Source organism: Helianthus annuus, chromosome 14, assembly GCF_002127325.2.
Source record: "Helianthus annuus cultivar XRQ/B chromosome 14, HanXRQr2.0-SUNRISE, whole genome shotgun sequence".
Lineage (NCBI taxonomy): Eukaryota > Viridiplantae > Streptophyta > Magnoliopsida > Asterales > Asteraceae > Helianthus > Helianthus annuus.
In genome coordinates, this window is record NC_035446.2 from 21037876 (window position 1) to 21061942 (window position 24067).

Sequence of the window (24067 nt, forward strand, 5' to 3'; positions counted from 1 at the left end):
CGCAAAAAGAAAAGGGCTCAATGCAGACCCTTGGTGTAGTCCTACCTCCACAGGAAAGAAGTTTGTATCCCCTACAGGCGCACGAACTCTAGTTTCTGTTCTATCGTATGTATCCTTAATTATGTCTATATACTTCCTAGGTAGCCCTCGACCCTCCAAACTATCCCAAATCAGTTGTCGTGGGACACTGTCATATGCCTTTTCAAGGTCGATAAACACCATATGTAAATCTTGCTTCTTCGATCTATATTTTTCCCTCAATCTTCTTAGAATATTTATCGCTTCTGTAGTTGGCCTCCCTTTCATGAAACCAAATTGGTTTACTGAAACCTGAGTTTCTCTTCTAATTCTAGTTTCAATTACCCTCTCCCAGAGTTTCATAGTGTGACTTAGCAGTTTGATTCCTCTGTAGTTCCCACAACATTGAGCGTCTCCTTTATTCTTGTATAACGGCACTACGACACTACTCCTCCACTGATCTGGCATTTTCCAGTCTTAAAAATACGATTGAACAAAAGTGTTAACCATCGGACTCCTTCTTCCCCCAAACACTTCCACACCTCAATCGGTATGTTGTCCAAACCCAGTGCCTTGCCTCTTCCCATCTTCCAAAGTGCCATCCTCACCTCTTCATGTGTGATCCTGCTGCAGTAGCAATTATTCTGTTGTCGCCCTTGAGTCCTGGGATTGCTGCTATCTTGTTGGTATGCCCTACCGTCATTGAAAAGATTATGGAAGTAGGTTTGCCATCTGAGCTTAATGTCATGTGCCTTGGCTAAAACACGTCCATCCTCTCCTTTGATAAACTTTACTACTCCTAGATCTTGTCTTCTTCGCTCCCTCGCTTTGGAAATCTTGAACATATCATGCTCCCCCTCTTTTGTTTACAAACGTTCATACATTTGTTTATAGGCTATGTTTTTTGCCTCGGTCACCGCCTTTTTCGCTTCCCTTTTTGCCTTCTTGTATAACTCCCTCACCCTCAGCCGCTCCTCCTCATCTGTGCACCTCAAAAGCTCTCTAAAACTCTGTTGCTTATCCTTTATTTTGGTATGCACGTCTTCATTCCACCACCAAGACTCCTTATGCCCACTCGTCTTTCCTGTTGTGACCCCTAGCGTCTAGTTCGCCACTGTAGTGATCGTAGTCGCCATATCCTCCCACATCCGGTTTGCGTCGTCACCTGGTTGCATCGATGTGATCGAGTAACTTTATCTCTAAACATCATAAGTTTTTCTCCCTTCAGGTTTCCCCAACGGGTCCTGGGTCTGGTTTTCCTTTCCCCCTCGGTTAACCTTACTTTTAGGGCTATGTCTGCTACAAGCAAATGGTGCTGAGTCGCTGCAGTCTCCCTTGGTAAAACCTGACAGTTCATCCACATCCGTCGATCTTCCTGCCTCATCAAAAGATAGTCGATTTGCGTGTTACGTCCTCCGCTACTAAAAGTGATCAAATGAGATTCCCTCTTCTTAAAGAACGAGTTTATAATACCTAGGCCATGAGCTGTCGCGAAGTCTAAAAGGTCTCTACCAGGGTCATTCCTATCGCCAAAACCAAAACCCCCATGTACCAACTCAAAGCCATCACTATCCTTACCAATGTGCCCATTAAAATTTCCTCCTATAAAAACTTTCTCCTCCCTGGGTATGGCCCTTACTACTACATCTAGACAATCCCAGAACTCTCTTTTCTCTTGATCTCCTAGTCCCGCTTGCGGTGCATAGGCGCATACCACTGTCACTACTTGCTCACCTAATACTAACCTTAACACCATAATTCTGTCGTTGTGTCGTGTCACCTCAATTACATTCTTATGCAATTCTATAGACACCAAAAATCCTACTCCGTTCTTTGCCCCATCAGATCCGAAATACAACAACTTATACCCATTGCGCTCATCTGCTCTCTGTCCTTTCCATCTAGTCTCCTGAAGGCACGCTATCTGTACCCTACGTCTTTTGAGTGCGTCTATCACTTCCAACAATTTACTACTAAGAGTTCCTACGTTCCAAGACGCCACACGTAAACTACACCTTCTAGCTTTACCTTTACCTGCATCTCTCGTCCTTGGACATGATCTCACGTAAAAGTCATTGCTTCTATTGTCTATGATTACAACTAACAACTAACCACAAGATAACAAACAATGGGCAACACAAAGTACACAAAGGGCAAAACTATACAATACGCAACGACAAGCATAGAATGACAATAAATAGCATAGACGACTATGCCCAAGTAATACTTTATAGTGAGCAACTAGGGTATCTAATAATAACTGTAAAATACTAATAATAATAAAAATATAGTGATAATTGTAAAATACTAATAATAATAAAATATAGTGAGCACCTAGGGTATTTAATGATAGTTATAAAATACTAATAATAATAAAAATAAGTATAATAAATCTGCCACTAAAAAGAATTTAACAAGGATAGAGTGCACCTGGGTCGGAAGAAAAATAGCGGAGAACCCGCTCCGGAGAATCGATAAGGGAGGCTGTTACTGCTTCCAAACGATGCCTGCTGGAAATATTTTGGTCTGGTCCAAGTTGTTGCCTCCAATTGTCTTAAAAATTGGCGCCAAAAACGTATGGTTTGTATGAGGGAAGTGGTGGCTGTGGTGGTTCCGGCCAAACTGGTTAGAGCTTCAGGCCGGCGGTTAGCAGGGAGAGACAAAGTGGCAGCGGGTTTTGGGTTTTGAGGCCGGCGGGTGGTCGAGATGGCAAGCAGAGAGAGAGAGAGAGAGAGAGAGAGAGCGAGGGATAGAGAGCGAGGATGAGAGGGGGAGAAAATAGGGGTTTAGCTGGTGGTTGGTTATATCTCCGCCGGCCGGCGTGTTGGTCGGTATGTAGAGAGAGGTAGAGAGAGAGGGGGAGGGGGATTATCACACCCCAAATTACCACCTAGGGCATGTCCCTAATGGAGGTGCAACGAATCCAACAAAGAGCCACCAATCATATCAAACACAAGTAATAATGTATTGAAATACTCAATTGAAAGAAATGTATTGTTTGTAGATTAAACCAAAACCAAAGTATTGAGCGGAAGCATAAATGTATAAGTGTGTAAATGTATCAAAACCAAATCAATGAAATTGTTTATCATGACCACAACCACTCTAGCCGCATCAGACGACAAGTTCCCAAGTTCCTTCAATGATTACCTACAAGCATGTAAACAAGTGTGTCAGACTACGCTGGTGAGTTCAAGGTTTGTGTTCGTTTACCAAGTTGTGTTACCAATCATGTGAGTAAAACAGTTTACAAGACGATATGTTGTTTGTTGTTATGATGTTTGATGTTTCGATGTTGTTATTACTCGATTACCGTATGTGGCTACTAGATGTGAATGCACAACCCCAATGCCTCCATTTAGGCATTGGTCATGAGGTCAAGGTATCAAACAACCTTGAATAGATGTAAGGGGTCTTATATATACACGATGAGAATGCCCAACCCCAATGCCTCTAACTAGGCATTGGTCATGAAGTCCAGGTACTTAGTTCACGCCCGTCCTTTCGGCCCGGTGTGAGGGTGCCAAACCTAATAGCGCTACTAACTAATACCATGTTACCTCCCAGGTAACCAAACAACATGGAGGGACTTTAAAGGTGATAGGAAGAGTATATTATCCAACATTCCCATTTTTACCCAAAAGACTTATCCCTCCCCAGGATACCCACTGACTGTCCCAACCACCGGGACGCATGCTCAAGAGATGAACTCACCTTAGGGTTGCTCGGTAAGACTTGTTATTTGTTATTCAGTTAAACAATCACGACCTAAAAGGGTTACCAGTAACGATCAGATCCTAAGTCTTTAACACCACATACCACACATAAGATCCAAGTAACATACGCACACATCCTCAACAATTGTACACACTTCAATTCTGCTATTAAACGTGTATGACCCGAAAGTAAACATGTATATTTCACAATGAATAACTCATGTACGACATTCAATATCCATTCACATTCTAATTTATAACAAGACCCTAGTTCCCTAACAGTTTCACCCAATCATGCAGCCAACTTAATCATATCATCATCACCATCATTGCAGACATCCGACTAATAATACATAAGCATTTGTTTTCAGTTTGTATTCATAAAGTTAGCACATGTCTATTATCATATCAATTAGTTAGTTCACCTAATACTTCTAACTATTACCTAAAGAATTAATAGGATCGCCACTTGTTTGATTAAATCGAGATTGCCCCATGGCCGCCATCTATCTTTATTCAAGGTTATCAGATTTAACAACCATATATCTTCACATATGTTGGACCGTTTTCCTTTTTATAACTTTTAAAATCAGATTGTTATCATGAACCCAAAATATCAAATAAGTCTTACTAACCGACTTTATTCCATAATGATCCTTCAATCCTATCTTGTTCAATAAGTAACACAGATCCAAGAAACATCATAACCACCATTTAATAATAAGCATACTAGTTGGTTTTAACATCTCAGCAAATATGATACACAACAGCCATGCTTTTGACGTAGACAAGATCAGAACATTATCATTAACACGAACTCGAACTTACAAATCAAAACCCTATAGTTCATGCACATGCGTATAATCCTAAAATAGCAATTTGATTGTTTTCAACATGTATACATCAGACAAACATCATCATCATATCTCCTTTTAATACAAACAAAAGTAACTGACAAAATTCAACCTTTAGTCAAACACATGGGCTGACAATCATACTATCAAATCTTTATTGTAATTGGACCACAATATCCACTAACCTCAGCACTTAAATTTCATGCATACATATTATAACACACATATTTCTAGATCAATAATCACGATCACACATAAGCAAACAATCAAGAAATTTTAACTAACAAGCTATCGTACTCACCGAATGCAAGAGGTGATGATTCGAGGGTAAGAGGGCTTCGATGAGAAAGGCTGTCGCCACTCCAAGAGAGGGGATTAGGGTGCTAGGGTTCGGCTTCCAAGAATCAGTGTGGGATAATGAAATTCACGTACAATCTTGGGTGTGTATGACTTCGACTAAGTGGGCCAAGCCCGCTTAGGTTTTGCTTTGAGCTCAAAGGAGATGGACCAATAATAATTTAAAACCCTAGAGAAGGTGTTCGGCCCATGCACAAGGTGTGCGACTTATCGTAATGTGCGACCAAGCGTTCCAATCATAACCATAATCATATAATAACTCGCGACCAATAAGTAGAACCAACTTCATTATCCACTGCGTATCACATACACGAAATCCTATCACATATTCACATACACGAAATCACGACATACAACAAATCATGAGAAGGAGGCTAACACTTCGGAAACCTCTGGAACCGCGAGTTGTCACATCATCCCCAACTTGAAAGAAATTTCGTCCCGAAATTTGAATAGCAAGCACAAAGAAGTGAGGTGATAGATCAAGATTGCTGCAGATTTTCCTCAGGTGCCACATCATCCCCAACTTGAAATGGAATTTCGTCCCGAAATTCGCCAGTGCTACCAGAATTAGATTGGTCATTAAGAAAAAGTTGAGGATACTTAAGCTTCATCTGATCCTCGCGTTCCCACGTGAACTCCGGTCCACGTCTTGCGTTCCAACGATCTTTCCAGAATTTTGTACGTTACCCAATTCGTCGTGTAACTCAAGTTTGTAGGCGACGTGACCGATTCTTTCCAGAATTCTGAATAACTTAGTGTACATAAATTAGGCTTGCCACGCTTCCCAAGCGTGCCACACCCTCCTAGGGTGAGACTTCCAATATGACACGTTTGCCTGCAGCGAACTCCCGGTGCATACTAAAACGGTAACGACTGCAGTAGAGCTTACCCAAAGATAAGTGTCCTTCCCATATGTTTACTAAAGTCAATCACGCACATGCTTGCAGCATGTCTTCGTGTGTCAGAGTGGCTCGTTACTCTATCCGGTTGTCCTACAGTGATAAGTAATGCTCATGTCTAGATGTGAGCCAAGGGTGTTGTGTATTGCTTGCCATAAATCAGGTATAGCTAAAAATCAGAGATACAGGGGTTGGCACCTCGTGCCTAGATAGCTAGCTGCCTCTCTCAGAGGAGTATCCACAAGTTGTGAAGACTCGTCAGTTTCTTTGACTGCAAGAAGGTGTGCTGGCAACGTGGGACAATCAACGATCACCCAGGTGATAACGATAATGTTCCCGTTTCGAGTTTTAGGTAGACTAGCGACAAAATCCATGGCAGTCTGTTCTTATTTCGCTATGGGTGTTTCCGGTTACTGATACTCCACCCCGACTTTCCCACAAGTCAAACGTCGTCCCCATGCGTGGCTATGTGGGCCTGAAGGCCCGGTCACCTGTACATGGTCTTCAGGTTTTAATTCATCCTATCTAAACTCAGATGAATATGATATCGAGGCCCGTGCACTTCATCTACACCAGTTCCCTAAGGTTGCTGTATAGTGGGGTCCATATTCGTTCCATGAAGTAGCAATTGTCGTCCGTCCTGCCAAAGGTTGCTTCCCCATGCCCCGCATGGGTCAATATTGAGAACTCTCTTCCTCTAGTTCTTCAATTTGTACTGAGCGAGTCTGATCAGGTAGGTTAGAGTCGATGGTGTGCTGCGAGGCTCGTACACGTCTAGGTTTCACAGTCGAAGTTAATCAAAGGTTCCATCCAGCGATGCCATCACATGATTAGCTCTCTCAAAACAAGGATACACGGGAGGCCCTTGTGATCGGTCTAAATAACGCACCTGGTACTGTCCAAGTAATGCCTCCATCTAAATCCCAAGACCACGGTTTTCAACGCCAGTTGTGTGTCGTGCGGTTCCTCTTTGTAACTCCATCAAGTAGGTCATCACTTTCTCATGTTGTATCGGCGTGTAACTGAGAATCTGATTCGAATCATCATAGTATACCACCAGATCACATGTACCCTCGGGTAAAGACAATACTGTGACAACTCGAAATTCCAAGATTTCTATTTCACATTTATTGCACGATCTTGTATTATTTAGTCGATGGATTTCACAATTAGTTGTTATGGAATTGTATATGTTTTGATACAAAGAAGTGTGTTGTGTGATTGTGCATGACTATGTGTTAATTGTGATAAACTTGTCAAATGTGTAAATTTGGTGGTGAAACTGCGAAACTACTTGAAATGGTGTACTATTGTAAAATATATTAGTTAAGGGTGTAGAGGGCCATTAGTGAACTTAATTATACTTAACCCTAATCCCCTTTTCACTAATCATTCTCTCAAAATCAAAACACGTACTTGTAACTCTCTAATCCTCCTAGCAATCATCACCAAATCATTGGCAAGGCACCACAAGTTTGATTACTCTCTTTCTCTAGAATCAACACAAGGTAAATGATTCATGTTTGTGATTATTTGATTGTATCGATTCTTGATTCTTGTAAACTCTTGAAAACCCTAGTTTTACAAATAATGCTTCTGTGTTTATGGCTTCTGATTATAGAGTATTGAGTATGATAAGTTGTATTTCTGATAGATGATTTGTGAAAGGATTGTTTGTTGTTGATTAACTCGAGTGATTGAATATGAATTCTGCGATGCAAGAATATGAATATGTGTTAGGGTTTTATGATCACGATTAGAAATCAAAACGTAACTGACTTGATTCTTTTGACGCCGTATTGAAATTCACGTATTATTGACTGTCTGAGTTTATTGATGAATCTATGCCTGAGTTTATTGATGAGTCTATGCCTGAGTTTGTTATATCAATATAAGGCCGAGTTTAATGAAAATCAAATGGCCCGAGTTTAATGAAAAATCAAATGATCCGAGTTTGTTGTATCAATATAAGGCCCGAGTTTAATAAAATCAAATGATCCGAGTTTGTTATATCAATATAAGGCCGAGTTTAATGAAAATCAAATGGCCCGAGTTTAATGAAAAATCAAATGGCCCGAGTTTAATGAAAATAAGTTGGTCCGAATTTGTATATGTGAAGGGTAGTCCGAGTTTAAACGGGGACCCCTTGTCCGAGTTTGTGGCCATGTTTCTCCTTGGTCCGAGTTTGCAAAGTGAACACATGTGGTCCGAGGTTGTAAGGGTTGTTTACCCTTACCCCCTTGTCCGAGTTTCATGACCCAAACCCCCACTCCCTGTCCGAATTTTATGAAATTATGTGCATAAGGTTGTCCGACTTTTGTAGATAAGTGATATCCAAGGTTGTTCAATATGCTAACCCCCATGCTTTGTTAACCTAGGCTGAGTTTCATTGTCTGTTAGCATGATGACACTGTTTGATGTAATAACACTGTTACGTATGTAAACTATCTTATGCATGCTAGTTCTGTAATCTTGGACAATGATGTAATACGATTTCAGTTACTAAGACTGTTGCTGAATATCTGAATTAAAACGTCTAAGAACAACTCTGATTGTAAGCTCAAGCTGCATAAATGTGATTAGTTATTTATTTGATACATGATGATAACTGTCGAACGCCTTGTGACATAGATTACATGCGTATCATTGCGAACATGAACTGATTTGTTATACGTGCATACAATAGGACTTGATTGATTACTTGTGAGTGCATAACCTAGCATACCGAGCAAACCAAGGTGAGTTCACACCCTTACTAAGGCATGGGATTCCCAAGGGCTTGGGAATGGGATTGAAGGAATATGATTGAATGGATACGTACTGATACTAATACTAGACTACCACACCACTGTCCTCGGTCGTGCAGGACACATACTTATGCTATTCACTGTCCTCGGTTGTGCAGGACACATACTTACAATCTACGTAGACTTATACTTACCACTATCCTCGGTTGTGAAGGATACTTATACTCACCATTATCCTCGGTTGTGAAGGATACCTATACTTATTACTATCCTCGGATGTGAAGGATACTTATACTTATTACTATCCTCGGATGTGAAAGATACTTATGTTTATTACTATCCTCGGTTGTGAAGGATACCTATGGTTACGAGTAGTCTAGTGGTTATACAACATGGGAAGCCCCCACCAATAGAACATACTAACGGCCCAGTAGAGCCACCTGTTACATACGAACTTACTATTACGCATTTACTTTCTGTGAACTCGCTCAACAAGTTGTTGATCCTCTGTTACATGCCTTGCAGGTCGTTAGGTATATGGAGCTTGCACACGGAGAAGCTGGTCGTTGTGGGGCTTGGATCGTGATTATCTTGTTAAACACTTTTGAGATTTGATACTTATTTACTATGGGATTTCTAATAATACGCTTCCGCTAAACAATGATATCTTACTTATGTTTTGGAAACACCTTTCATATGGATTTGGTTTGGTTTATATTGCAATTACTTTTACTTTATACAATGTTCTATATGATTGGTGGCTTGATCCTGGTCAGTCACGCTCCCAAGCGGTGATACTCCGCAGGTGGATTTTGGGGGTGTGACAGATTGGTATCAGAGCCATTGTTTATAGAGAACTTGGTTTTAATATGGGAAAACGTTTTTATTAAAACCAGACTATAACCAGAACAGTGCTCTCAACGATCCACAACGACGCTTCGCTCCACGTGCAAGACTCAACATCCTAGGTAATAAGGTTTATGTTTATTGCCTACATGCTAGAATTGCATAGAACTTTGCTCGTAGTATGCTTACATTACTTTGCTCACTACTTGTTATTGCTTAAGAACACTTGTGTGCTTACACTCTTCTGTCATCGCACTATTCGCGAACCTCTCTCACCTATGTTGCTTTTGATGTGAAGATCAATGGCCGGACGAATCAACATGACTCAAGCCCAGCTAGAGGCTCTTGTTCAGGCTCAAGTTGCTGCGGCACTTGCAGCTGCTCAAGCAGGTAGTATACCCTGCAGTATAGACACATACTAGGATCTTTAGATCCTACATAAATTCTCGTATTTAACTTTGTCCTATTCATACACAATAGGTCAGCACGCTCAGCAACCAGTTTGCACTTTCAAGAACTTTATGGATTGTCGTCCTAGCACGTTCAGTGGCACTGAAGGAGCAGTTGGACTCCTCCACTGGTTTGAAAAGCTCGAGTCTGTGTTCGAGATGTGTGAATGCCCTGAGGCTCGCAGGGTTAAGTTTGCCACTGGTACTTTGGAAGGGATCGCGTTGACTTGGTGGAACGCGCAAGTACAGATCCTAGGGTTGGCAGCTGCTAACGCCACCCCTTGGAATGATTTCAAGGAATTGATCAAAAGGGAGTATTGCACTCGTGAAGACATTCACAAGCTGGAGGATGAACTGTATCACTTGAAAATGGTTGGGTCAGAGATCGAAGCTTATACCAAGAGATCGAACGAGTTGGCTGTGCTATCTCCAACTATGGTGGACCCTCCATACAAGCGTATTGAGTTGTATCTCAAGGGTTTGGCACCAGAAATCCAGAGCCATGTAACATCGGCCAATCTTGACGACCTTCAGGCTATTCAGCGCCTCGCTCACCGCATCACCGATCAGGCAGTGGATCAGAACAGACTGCCAAAGCGTATCAGCGCTACTGCTACCGCTACTGCTTCTACTACACTTGCTACTCCCAGTGAAAGTAAGAGAAAATGGGATGGGGATTCTAGCAAGGGATCAGCTTCAGTGCAGTCACAAGCTCAGCAACGAAAGACAGACAGTTACCAGAGTCCCAGTCAGCACTCCTCAGGCAGCCATAGACAGGGAGGATATCGAGGAAACCTCCCGAAGTGTAACACCTGCAACAAACATCACAGTGGCCAGTGTAATAAGGGTCGTTGTCAAAGATGCCTCAAGATGGGTCATGAGGCCAAAGATTGTAGAAGCTCTCGACCTGCGAACCAGAATCAGCAGCAGCCCCAAGCACAGCAGAATCAGCAGCAGGGCAACAAAGGGTGTTTTCATTGCGGTGCAGAGGGTCACTTCAAAAGGCACTGCCCTCAGCTGAACAGGAACCAGAACAACAACCATAACAACAATCAGGGTAATGGCAACAACAACAACAATGGTGGAAACAACAACAACAACGGCAATGAAGCTCGTGGTCGTGCTTTTGTGTTGGGTCGAGGAGATGCAGTGAATGATCCCAATGTGGTTATGGGTAAGTTCCTTCTCGACGATATATACGTTACTGTCTTATTTGATTCGGGTGCTGATACAAGTTATATGTCATTGAAAATGAGTAAATTGTTAAAACGTACACCAACACCCCTAAACACCAAACATGTCGTAGAACTAGCCAATGGTAAAAGTGTAGAAGCCGCACATGTGGTCAAGGGTTGTAATATTGTTCTAGCGGGTCAGACATTCTCGATTGATCTCATACCCATAGTTTTGGGTAGTTTCGACGTCGTCATCGGTATGGATTGGTTATCCCAACATCACGCGGAGATCTTATGCAAGGAAAAAGTTATTCGTATTCCTCGCTCTAGTCAAGAACCTCTCGAAGTTCAAGGCGACAAGAGTGGTGCTGTGGTTGGCATCATCTCTTACTTGAAGGCGCAGAAATGTTTGCGTAAAGGGCACACAGCCATTTTGGCTCTTGTTACTGATGCATCAGCAAAGGAAAAGAAGCTGGAGGATATTCCAGTTGTACGTAACTTCCCTCAGGTGTTTCCTGAAGACTTACCCGGTTTACCGCCTCATCGTCAAGTCGAGTTTCAGATTGAGTTGGCTCCTGGAGCAGCACCTATAGCCCGCGCACCGTATCGTTTAGCTCCAACCGAACTGGAAGAACTGTCGAAGCAACTGCAAGAGCTCTTGGAAAAGGGCTTTATTCGTCCAAGCTCTTCGCCTTGGGGAGCTCCAGTGTTATTTGTGAAGAAGAAAGACGGTACGTTCAGAATGTGCATCGACTACCGTGAACTCAACAAGGTGACGGTGAAGAACCGTTATCCTCTTCCACGCATAGATGACCTATTCGACCAGTTGCAAGGGTCGTGTTATTACTCTAAGATAGACTTGAGGTCAGGTTACCATCAGCTGAGAGTCCGGGATGAGGACGTCTCCAAGACAGCATTCAGAACTCGCTACGGCCATTACGAGTTTCTGGTCATGCCATTCGGGCTTACGAACGCGCCTGCAGTCTTCATGGATCTTATGAACAGGGTGTGCAAACCTTATCTTGACAAGTTCGTCATTGTCTTCATCGACGACATTCTGATCTACTCCAAGAGTCAGGAGGAACACGAGCAGCACTTACGTCTTATCTTGGAACTTCTTCGAAAGGAGCAACTGTACGCAAAGTTTTCAAAATGCGACTTCTGGCTTCATGAAGTCCACTTCTTAGGCCATGTGGTGAATAAGGATGGGATTCATGTCAATCCATCCAAGGTAGATTCGATCAGGAATTGGCCAGCACCGCGAACACCAACAGAAATACGCCAATTCTTGGGTTTGGCGGGTTACTACAGGCGATTTATCAAAGACTTCTCCAAGATCGCGCAGCCGCTTGCTATGCTAACACAGAAAGGTGTTGTTTACAGATGGGGTAATACGCAGGAAACTGCTTTTCAGTACCTGAAGGATAGACTATGCAGCGCACCTATCCTCTCACTGCCCGAGGGCACGGATGACTTCGTGGTTTATTGTGACGCATCGATACAGGGGCTTGGTTGCGTATTGATGCAGCGGGATAAAGTTATTGCCTACGCCTCTCGTCAACTCAAGGTTCATGAACGGAACTACACGACGCACGATTTAGAGCTGGGAGCTGTTGTTTTTGCGCTTAAGATATGGCGACACTACCTGTACGGTACCAAGTGCACAATTTACACCGATCACAGGAGTCTCGAGCATATCTTCAAGCAGAAGGAATTGAATATGCGTCAACGACGATGGGTCGAACTGCTTAATGATTACGAATGCGCCATCAAGTACCATCCAGGCAAGGCCAATGTTGTGGCTGACGCTCTCAGTCGAAAAGACACTCTACCTAGACGCGTACGAGCTTTACAGCTCACCATCCAGTCTAGTCTTCCTGCACAGATACGAGATGCTCAGGTGGAAGCATTGAAGCCCGAGAATGTCATGGCTGAAGCCTTACGCGGTTCAAGGCAACGAATGGAGCAAAAGGAAGACGGCGCCTACTATGTAACGGGGCGTATTTGGGTCCCACTTTATGGCGGTCTACGAGAGCTTGTGATGGACGAAGCGCACAAGTCTCGCTACTCGGTACACCCAGGGTCGGATAAAATGTACCACGACATCAAAACAACATACTGGTGGCCAAGTATGAAAGCCCACATCGCCACCTATGTTGGCAAGTGCTTGACCTGTGCAAGAGTCAAGGTTGAATATCAGAAACCTGCAGGCCTACTTCAACAGCCTAAGATACCTCAATGGAAATGGGAAGAAATTTCCATGGATTTCGTTACAGGCCTACCGAGATCTCAGCGTGGGAACGATACAATATGGGTAATCGTGGATCGACTCACCAAGTCTGCACACTTCCTAGCTATAAAGGAAACGGATAAGTTCTCCACTCTCGCAGACATTTATCTCAAAGAAGTTGTTTCGAGGCACGGGGTGCCCACCTCCATCATTTCGGATCGGGATGCACGATTCACGTCAGAGCTATGGCAAGCGATGCACAAAGCGTTTGGCTCTCGTTTAGACATGAGCACAGCATATCACCCTCAGACGGATGGGCAGTCTGAGCGCACGATTCAAACACTTGAAGACATGCTTCGAGCGTGTGTTATCGATTTCGGCAACGGCTGGGAAAAGCACCTCCCTTTAGTGGAGTTTTCATACAATAACAGTTACCACACCAGCATTCAAGCCGCCCCATTCGAGGCATTGTACGGACGTAAATGCCGGTCACCTCTCTGTTGGGCAGAGGTGGGGGATAGTCAGATCACGGGTCCAGAGATTGTAGTGGACGCCACAGAAAAGATTGCTCAGATACGACAACGCATGGCGGCAGCACGCGACCGTCAGAAGGCCTACGCGGATAAGCGTAAGAGGCCATTGGAATTTCAGGTCGGGGACCGGGTTTTATTAAAAGTATCACCCTGGAAGGGTGTGGTACGATTTGGTAAACGAGGCAAACTCAATCCACGGTATGTTGGACCGTTCGAAATCACTGAAAGAATAGGCCCAGTAGCCTACAGACTGAATCTACCAGCTGAACTCGGTGCAGTTCACAATGTATTTCACGTGTCGAATCTGAAAAAGTGCCTGTCAGATGAGACCCTCATAGTTCCTTTTAAGGAACTCACTATCGACGAGCGGTTGCAGTTCGTCGAGGAACCAGTTGAAATCACGGACCGGGATGTTAAGGTCCTCAAACACAAGAGAACCCCTCTTGTTCGAGTTCGTTGGAACTCCCGACGTGGCCCAGAGTACACCTGGGAACGCGAAGACCAGATGAAAGAAAAGTACCCCCAGTTATTCGAAACCAATGCATCCACTACTGAGGCTGAAGCTACTACTACTGAATTTCGGGACGAAATTCCAAATCAACGGGGGGATGATGTGACACCCCAGGAAAACCAGTGAACACTACGACTTACCTAGCTTCCTCAGTGAGTGCGTACCAAATTTCGGGACGAAATTTCTTTTAAGTTGAGGATAATGTGACAACTCGAAATTCCAAGATTTCTATTTCACATTTATTGCACGATCTTGTATTATTTAGTCGATGGATTTCACAATTAGTTGTTATGGAATTGTATATGTTTTGATACAAAGAAGTGTGTTGTGTGATTGTGCATGACTATGTGTTAATTGTGATAAACTTGTCAAATGTGTAAATTTGGTGGTGAAACTGCGAAACTACTTGAAATGGTGTACTATTGTAAAATATATTAGTTAAGGGTGTAGAGGGCCATTAGTGAACTTAATTATACTTAACCCTAATCCCCTTTTCACTAATCATTCTCTCAAAATCAAAACACGTACTTGTAACTCTCTAATCCTCCTAGCAATCATCACCAAATCATTGGCAAGGCACCACAAGTTTGATTACTCTCTTTCTCTAGAATCAACACAAGGTAAATGATTCATGTTTGTGATTATTTGATTGTATCGATTCTTGATTCTTGTAAACTCTTGAAAACCCTAGTTTTACAAATAATGCTTCTGTGTTTATGGCTTCTGATTATAGAGTATTGAGTATGATAAGTTGTATTTCTGATAGATGATTTGTGAAAGGATTGTTTATTGTTGATTAAATCGAGTGATTGAATATGAATTCTGCGATGCAAGAATATGAATATGTGTTAGGGTTTTATGATCACGATTAGAAATCGAAACGTAACTGACTTGATTCTTTTGACGCCGTATTGAAATTCACGTATTATTGACTGTCTGAGTTTATTGATGAATCTATGCCTGAGTTTATTGATGAGTCTATGCCTGAGTTTGTTATATCAATATAAGGCCGAGTTTAATGAAAATCAAATGGCCCGAGTTTAATGAAAAATCAAATGATCCGAGTTTGTTGTATCAATATAAGGCCCGAGTTTAATAAAATCAAATGATCCGAGTTTGTTATATCAATATAAGGCCGAGTTTAATGAAAATCAAATGGCCCGAGTTTAATGAAAAATCAAATGGCCCGAGTTTAATGAAAATAAGTTGGTCCGAATTTGTATATGTGAAGGGTAGTCCGAGTTTAAAGGGGGACCCCTTGTCCGAGTTTGTGGCCATGTTTCTCCTTGGTCCGAGTTTGCAAAATGAACACATGTGGTCCGAGGTTGTAAGGGTTGTTTACCCTTACCCCCTTGTCCGAGTTTCATGACCCAAACCCCCACTCCCTGTCCGAATTTTATGAAATTATGTGCATAAGGTTGTCCGACTTTTGTAGATAAGTGATATCCAAGGTTGTTCAATATGCTAACCCCCATGCTTTGTTAACCTAGGCTGAGTTTCATTGTCTGTTAGCATGATGACACTATTTGATGTAATAACACTGTTACGTATGTAAACTATCTTATGCATGCTAGTTCTGTAATCTTGGACAATGATGTAATACGATTTCAGTTACTAAGACTGTTGATGAATATCTGAATTAAAACGTCTAAGAACAACTCTGATTGTAAGCTCAAGCTGCATAAATGTGATTAGTTATTTATTTGATACATGATGATAACTGTCAAACGCCTTGTGACATAGATTACATGCGTATCATTGCGAACATGAACTGATTTGTTATACGTGCATACAATAGGACTTGATTGATTACTTGTGAGTGCATAACCTAGCATACCGAGCAAACCAAGGTGAGTTCACACCCTTACTAAGGCATGGGATTCCCAAGGGCTTGGGAATGGGATTGAAGGAATATGATTGAATGGATACGTACTGATACTAATACTAGACTACCACACCACTGTCCTCGGTCGTGCAGGACACATACTTATGCTATTCACTGTCCTCGGTTGTGCAGGACACATACTTACAATCTACGTAGACTTATACTTACCACTATCCTCGGTTGTGAAGGATACTCATACTTACCACTATCCTCGGTTGTGAAGGATACCTATACTTATTACTATCCTCGGATGTGAAGGATACTTATACTTATTACTATCCTCGGATGTGAAGGATACTTATGTTTATTACTATCCTCGGTTGTGAAGGATACCTATGGTTACGAGTAGTCTAGTGGTTATACAACATGGGAAGCCCCCACCAATAGAACATACTAACGGCCCAGTAGAGCCACCTGTTACATACGAACTTACTATTACGCATTTACTTTCTGTGAACTCGCTCAACAAGTTGTTGATCCTCTGTTACATGCCTTGCAGGTCGTTAGGTATATGGAGCTTGCACACGGAGAAGCTGGTCGTTGTGGGGCTTGGATCGTGATTATCTTGTTAAACACTTTTGAGATTTGATACTTATTTACTATGGGATTTCTAATAATACGCTTCCGCTAAACAATGATATCTTACTTATGTTTTGGAAACACCTTTCATATGGATTTGGTTTGGTTTATATTGCAATTACTTTTACTTTATACAATGTTCTATATGATTGGTGGCTTGATCCTGGTCAGTCACGCTCCCAAGCGGTGATACTCCGCAGGTGGATTTTGGGGGTGTGACAAATACCCAGTGCATTGTAGAGTTGAGTTTCAAAAGCTGAAAAGACGTTCTCCTGTTTTGTCTCCCACGAACACAGCACCCTGCTGTGCTCAAGGGAGTCAAGCTGCGCGATCTTCGAAAACCCTGTGATGAATCTACAATAGCATCCACCGAAACCAGGAAATTGTTGTACCCCCGAAGGAATCTTTGGTGTCAATCAGTTTCTAATAAAATGGATCCTAGCACATTCCACGCGTATTCCCACTTCGTTGGTTACATGATCAAATGCATTTCTCGAATCTAGATGTTACATTTAGAAAGACTTCGCGCGGAGTGGCTCCTCCCTCAGGAGCTCTAAAACGAGATACATATGCCACCCATGTTGTTCCTTTCTCCTGGAAGCGATTTAAAACATCATCAAAACACGGTCGATTCATGTGATCCATTAAGCTGCTGGTGTGTTGATTAACCCAACGGTCATGAAATACCAAGTCACACTGGCCGCATTGCATTTAATATGTTGTTGTAGGAACATTCTCCCCTCGAACTTCCATCTGGTGATAGCTCACTCGTTAGTCAATCCTCGAATGGGGCTTGACCCTCGCAGCTGGTTGACAGGTTGTTAATACATGATCAAGGCCAACGGTTCGTGACTGTCACCTTACTGAGCTCTCGATAGTCAGTACACATACGAAAAGGCGTATCTCCACAAGTATAACTGTGGCTCCCCAAAGTGAAAACTAGGTCCTACAAAACTCCTCCCCAACTGTTTCTGTAGTTGATTAGACAATTCTTGCAACCCTCCTGGTGCAAGATGGTAAGAGTGCGTGTAGTCAGGGCTGCCCCTGGCGTGAGATCAGGCTGAGATTTCGCCTAACAGTCGTTGAAGTAAACCCGAAAGTTCCTTGGGTAGCACACCGAAAGGAATCACGAATGATTGGTGGATCATCGATTCTCTGTTCCCTTAGCCCTAACATCAGTAACGGTTGCTAGTATAGTGGCGTAATCCCTCCGTAGACACTTCTGGCCTTCATAGCTGAAATGGCGCTATCCTTTGTACCACTCTGACGCTTTAGAACAAATAACGATTTTCCACACAAAATTTTGTCCTCACTGGTGTATCTGAGCGATCTTTGGATAACCAATCCACACTAACTACTGTATTGCAACCATCAAGGGTAGTAGAAGGAAGGTTGACGTCGAACACTTGTCCCACATGGTCGAGTTTACATCGCAGCGGACATATGAGGTTTCATTTGACTTATCATCCCTTACTGCCACAACAAGTTCGGTTTCAAGAAACATCAGGGCAAACAGATCGGAGACGAAGCGAACAGCTACCCATCCAAGCTATCGTGTTGCTATTACGCCTGGTATAGTCTATGCCAATACCAAGTGTCCTTCCATGAGCTTCATTTCCAGTGTTGTTTTCGTCACGAGAATTTCCAGTACTGCCGTCGTTCCCTTGGTTGTTGCTGTCTTGATTGACCAACGGCCAATCCATGTGGTGAACGTTTTTCACTCCCATAGTGAGGACTACTATTACGAGTACCCTGATGTTGTCGTAACTGTTACTTCTGCTTATTGTTTCATGAAGCGGAGTCCTATGATCCTCCACTGACAGGATCCATCTTCTACTGTTCTGTGACACGTTCTAAGATGCTACTCATTGTGCTGACAGCGGTGCATTCCACACCGTATTCGATTGTCATTACTTACGTTCTGAGTGATTCGCAAAAGCTGACTCCCATGAGTCACTGGCAGAGGTTAAAGAGTCGATTGTATTCTATTCGTTGGTGTTCGCTACCGGTCATCAGAGTCGTCCAATGTTTGAGGTTGGTGAAGTACTACATTTACCCTCTCATCCAACGATGTTGCAAGTTGTCTATATATTACACAGTCTGTTGCGAGGGCGTTACAGAAATGGTCGTGATTCGAGATTCGAGACGTCAATATGTCAAGTTCCAACAAACGAAGAAAAATGGAAAGATATAGATCGTTCATCGTTGTGCATCACCCCACTCGGGGATGTTCGTATAAGCACCTAGCACTCTACACAGTCCACTAGGCGTTCAGTTAGGTGTTCAGGTAATACTCGATAGCATCGGAATTCGAAAGGTTTCAAAGGAAAAATGGAAAGATCACATTCGTGTAGGAGACAATCTCGACTATTTCTCCTATAGGTTATCAGGTTTCGCATCGATCAAATGATAGTTCAGAATGAGAAAAAAAATCAAGTATCACCTTAAAGTCTACAACTTTCAAGTTCACATACAGTAGGGGAGATTCCCTCTTGCACTCGTTAAGCCTCATTGGGAATTGCATGCACCACGCATTATTATTATGTGTGCACCCATGATAATAAGGCGGTTTGCATGCTCCTCTCGACGCTTCTTAACTTATGTTCGAAGTTTCTCCCACTCCAATCAACACAGGTATGTACTAACAGCAAAACTAGGATTTACAAGATGCAAGTGTTGTGTTATGCTATCGACGTGTCATGATATCTATCTTGTTGTATCGTGCATGCTATGTGTATAGATATGTCTACTAAACATGTGATGTATACAGTAACGAGGAACGAACCTTGCAATCTGAAGCTGAGTGTCATGGTCATCGTTTGGATCAATTCGGTTATAGTCTGGTTTCATGAAAACGTTTTAAAACCAAGTTCTCTATAACCAGTGGCTCTGATACCAAACTGTCACACCCCCAAATTACCACCTAGGGCATGTCCCTAATGGAGGTGCAACGATCCAACAAAGAGCCACCAATCATATCAAACACAAGTAATAATGTATTGAAATACTCAATTGAAAGAAATGTATTGTTTGTAGATTAAACCAAAACCAAAGTATTGAGCGGAAGCATAAATGTATAAGTGTGTAAATGTATCAAAACCAAATCAATGTAATTGTTTATCATGACCACAACCACTCCAGCAGCATCAGACGGCAAGTTCCCAAGTTCCTTCAATGATTACCTACAAGCATGTAAACAAGTGTGTCAGACTACGCTGGTGAGTTCAAGGTTTGTGTTCGTTTACCAAGTTGTGTTACCAATCATGTGAGTAAAACAGTTTACAAGACGATATGTTGTTTGTTGTTATGATGTTTGATGTTTCGATGTTGTTATTACTCGATTACCGTATGTGGCTACTAGATGTGAATGCCCAACCCCAATGCCTCCATTTAGGCATTGGTCATGAGGTCAAGGTATCAAACAACCTTGAATAGATGTAAGGGGTCTTATATATACACGATGAGAATGCCCAACCCCAATGCCTCTAACTAGGCATTGGTCATGAAGTCCAGGTACTTAGTTCACGCCCGTCCTTTCGGCCCGGTGTGAGGGTGCCAAACCTAATAGCGCTACTAACTAATACCATGTTACCTCCCAGGTAACCAAACAACACGGAGGGACTTTAAAGGTGATAGGAAGAGTATATTATCCAACATTCCCGTTTTTACCCAAAAGACTTATCCCTCCCCAGGATACCCACTGACTGTCCCAACCACCGGGACGCATGCTCAAGAGATGAACTCACCTTAGGGTTGCTCGGTAAGACTTGTTATTTGTTATTCAGTTAAACAATCACGACCTAAAAGGGTTACCAGTAACGATCAGATCCTAAGTCTTTAACACCACATACCACACATAAGATCCAAGTAACATACGCACACATCCTCAACAATTGTACACACTTCAATTCTGCTATTAAACATGTATGACCCGAAAGTAAACATGTATATTTCACAATGAATAACTCATGTACGACATTCAATATCCATTCACATTCTAATTTATAACAAGACCCTAGTTCCCTAACAGTTTCACCCAATCATGCAGCCAACTTAATCATATCATCATCACCATCATTGCAGACATCCGACTAATAATACATAAGCATTTGTTTTCAGTTTGTATTCATAAAGTTAGCACATGTCTATTATCATATCAATTAGTTAATTCACCTAATACTTCAACTATTACCGAAAGAATTAATAGGATCGCCACTTGTTTGATTAAATCGAGATTGCCCCATGGCCGCCATCTATCTTTATTCAAGGTTATCAGATTTAACAACCATATATCTTCACATATGTTGGACCGTTTTCCTTTTTATAACTTTTAAAATCAGATTGTTATCATGAACCCAAAATATCAAATAAGTCTTACTAACCGACTTTATTCCATAATGATCCTTCAATCCTATCTTGTTCAATAAGTAACACAGATCCAAGAAACATCATAACCACCATTTAATAATAAGCATACTAGTTGGTTTTAACATCTCAGCAAATATGATACACAACAGCAATGCTTTTGACGTAGACAAGATCAGAACATTATCATTAACACGAACTCGAACTTACAAATCAAAACACTATAGTTCATGCACATGCGTATAATCCTAAAATAGCAATTTGATTGTTTTCAACATGTATACATCAGACAAACATCATCATCATATCTCCTTTTAATACAAACAAAAGTAACTGACAAAATTCAACCTTTAGTCAAACACATGGGCTGACAATCATACTATCAAATCTTTATTGTAATTGGACCACAATATCCACTAACCTCAGCACTTAAATTTCATGCATACATATTATAACACACATATTTCTAGATCAATAATCACGATCACACATAAGCAAACAATCAAGAAATTTTAACTAACAAGCTATCGTACTCACCGAATGCAAGAGGTGATGATTCGAGGGTAAGAGGGCTTCGATGAGAAAGGCTGTCGCCACTCCAAGAGAGGGGATTAGGGTGCTAGGGTTCGGCTTCCAAGAATCAGTGTGGGATAATGAAATTCACGTACAATCTTGGGTGTGTATGACTTCGACTAAGTGGGCCAAGCCCGCTTAGGTTTTGCTTTGAGCTCAAAGGAGATGGACCAATAATAATTTAAAACCCTAGAGAAGGTGTTCGGCCCATGCACAAGGTGTGCGACTTATCGTAATGTGCGACCAAGCGTTCCAATCATAACCATAATCATATAATAACTCGCGACCAATAAGTAGAACCAACTTCATTATCCACTGCGTATCACATACACGAAATCCTATCACATATTCACATACACGAAATCACGACATACAACGAATCATGAGAAGGAGGCTAACACTTCGGAAACCTCTGGAACCGCGAGTTGTCACATCATCCCCAACTTGAAAGAAATTTCGTCCCGAAATTTGAATAGCAAGCACAAAGAAGTGAGGTGATAGATCAAGATTGCTGCAGATTTTCCTCAGGTGCCACAGGGATAGAGAGAGAGGAGAAGAGGAGGAGGAGGGAAGGAGGAGACCTCACCGGTGGTGTAGGGGTGGGCGGCCGGCCGGCGGTGGTAGCGGCACTGCAGTGGTGTACTCCGGCCGGTGACGGTGGTGGTGTTGTTACCGTTAATCTGTTCAATTTCTTCATCATCATCACTACTTTCTGTTGAACTGTTTTCTGAACTAACAGATTCTTCATCTTCAGATAAAACAGCTATCCATTCCTTCATCAATTCTGGTTTTTGAACAATCTGAGCAATGAAAGCTTTAACATTGGAATCAGCTAGAATGTACTTGTCCCAGCTAAAACCTTTAGCCATTTTCTCATCATCTTGATCAATGATGCCATAATAAACCTTCTTATTTGCATCTTCGATCATTTTTCCATGTGTAGTTTGTGAATCCTTTTGTTGATGCGGTTGATTAGTGATTTGTTGATATATAGCCTTTCGATAGTAATCATCTTTTCCAAAAGGATTCTTTGCTCCAATAGTCTCCTGATTTTTGCACTCTCTTTTGAAGTGACCTTTTTCCCTGCATTTAAAACAAGTAACTTTAGATTTATCAAATCCTAATGTTGAAAGATGAGCATCCAAAAAGTCATTTCTTCCTGTAATCATTTTGAATTTTTCAGCTCTTCTCAGAACACTTGCTAAAGCCCATTTTATATCCATAAGCTCCAATTCCTCTGCATCAATCTGGTCGTAATCTTCCTTTGTTAGCATCGGATTGCCAATTCTTCCAGCAATCAATCCTTCGTAAGATTCCAACGCAGTAACCAGCAATGCCATATGACTTTTCACAACTTCTTCTGAAAAATTCTATCCATTTTGAAGATGCAATGCCACATTACATTGAATCATATGTCCATTACCAACATTTTCACTTTGAACACTTGGAGGATTAACACTTGAAAATCCACTAGTGTTGACTGAACTTTGACTGACTGATCCAGATGAATTTCCTGCACTAAACGCGGTTTGGATCTTTGGACTTGCTTCAACTGTTTGAACATTTCCTTTGTAATACAGTTTGATATCTTGTTGATGGCTTGAGCTGTTCATTCTTGCAATTTTCTGTTGTTCAAGATCCTGTGCCTCAAGTTTTTCAATAAACTGTCCGATTGATAATCTGCTAAACTCTCCAGAATTCTTTAAGATCATGAGATAAGTACCCCATTCTTTCTGCGGTAAAGCGTCAGCTAGCTTTTCAACCCATTCTGCTGGAGTTTTAGTAATCTTCAACTGAGACATTGTACGCACAAGATGACAATATCTCTCAATGAGAGTCTTTGTAGTCTTACCAGGCATACTAGTAAATAATTCAAACTCCTTTTTCAGCAGGGATGCTTTACTTCTGAGCATTTCTGTGCTTCCTTCAAACTTTTTCTTAAGTGTTTCCCATATCAAAAACGCACTCCCATCATGCTGAAGCAAAACAAATATATCCTCTTTAACTGCTTGTTGTAAAAGACTAATCATCATTTTCTCTCCTTTATAACTGTCTCTTTCTTGTTCTGTGAATTCTGAAATGATTTTATCAACTTTCAAAGCAGACAGTGGTTGAACATACTTTGTTTCAATACTTTCCCAAGCTCTCAGATGGTTTGCCTGAACCGAATTTTCAAAACGATTCTTCCATCCATGGTATTCCTCAATTCCCATGAGTTTCGGGGGATTTTGCAAAGTTCCGGTTTCGTTTTCTGCATTCATGTTTTGAGCAATAACAGCCGGAGTAGTTGAAGGTGAAGCAAGCGCGTTATAGAACTCTTCTTCCAT

At 41.9% G+C, this 24067-nt stretch overlaps 1 protein-coding gene across 1 annotated transcript; it reads right to left on the bottom strand.

The window, feature by feature from the left end:
- Positions 1-1114: 1114 nt before the first annotated feature.
- Positions 1115-24067, bottom strand: LOC110906507 (craniofacial development protein 2-like). The gene is made up of 4 exons (XM_022151629.1): positions 23900-24067; positions 23593-23716; positions 22322-22599; positions 1115-2125 (listed from the first exon to the last, which is right to left on the bottom strand). Exons 1-4 carry the CDS (start codon positions 24065-24067, stop codon positions 1115-1117), a joined length of 1581 nt encoding a protein of 526 aa, XP_022007321.1.

Bases quoted from the DNA above. Each gene is read 5' to 3' on its own strand.
- LOC110906507 (XM_022151629.1), bottom strand. From the start codon at position 24,067: ATGGAAGAAGAGTTCTATAACGCGCTTGCTTCACCTTCAACTACTCCG. The intron at 23,717-23,899 runs GCAAACCATCTG...GTTTTGCTTCAG, and splicing joins GTTTTGAAAATTCGGTTCAG to CATGATGGGAGTGCGTTTTT. The intron at 22,600-23,592 runs GTAAGACTACAA...AAATGGCTAAAG, and splicing joins ATTATTTACTAGTATGCCTG to GTTTTAGCTGGGACAAGTAC.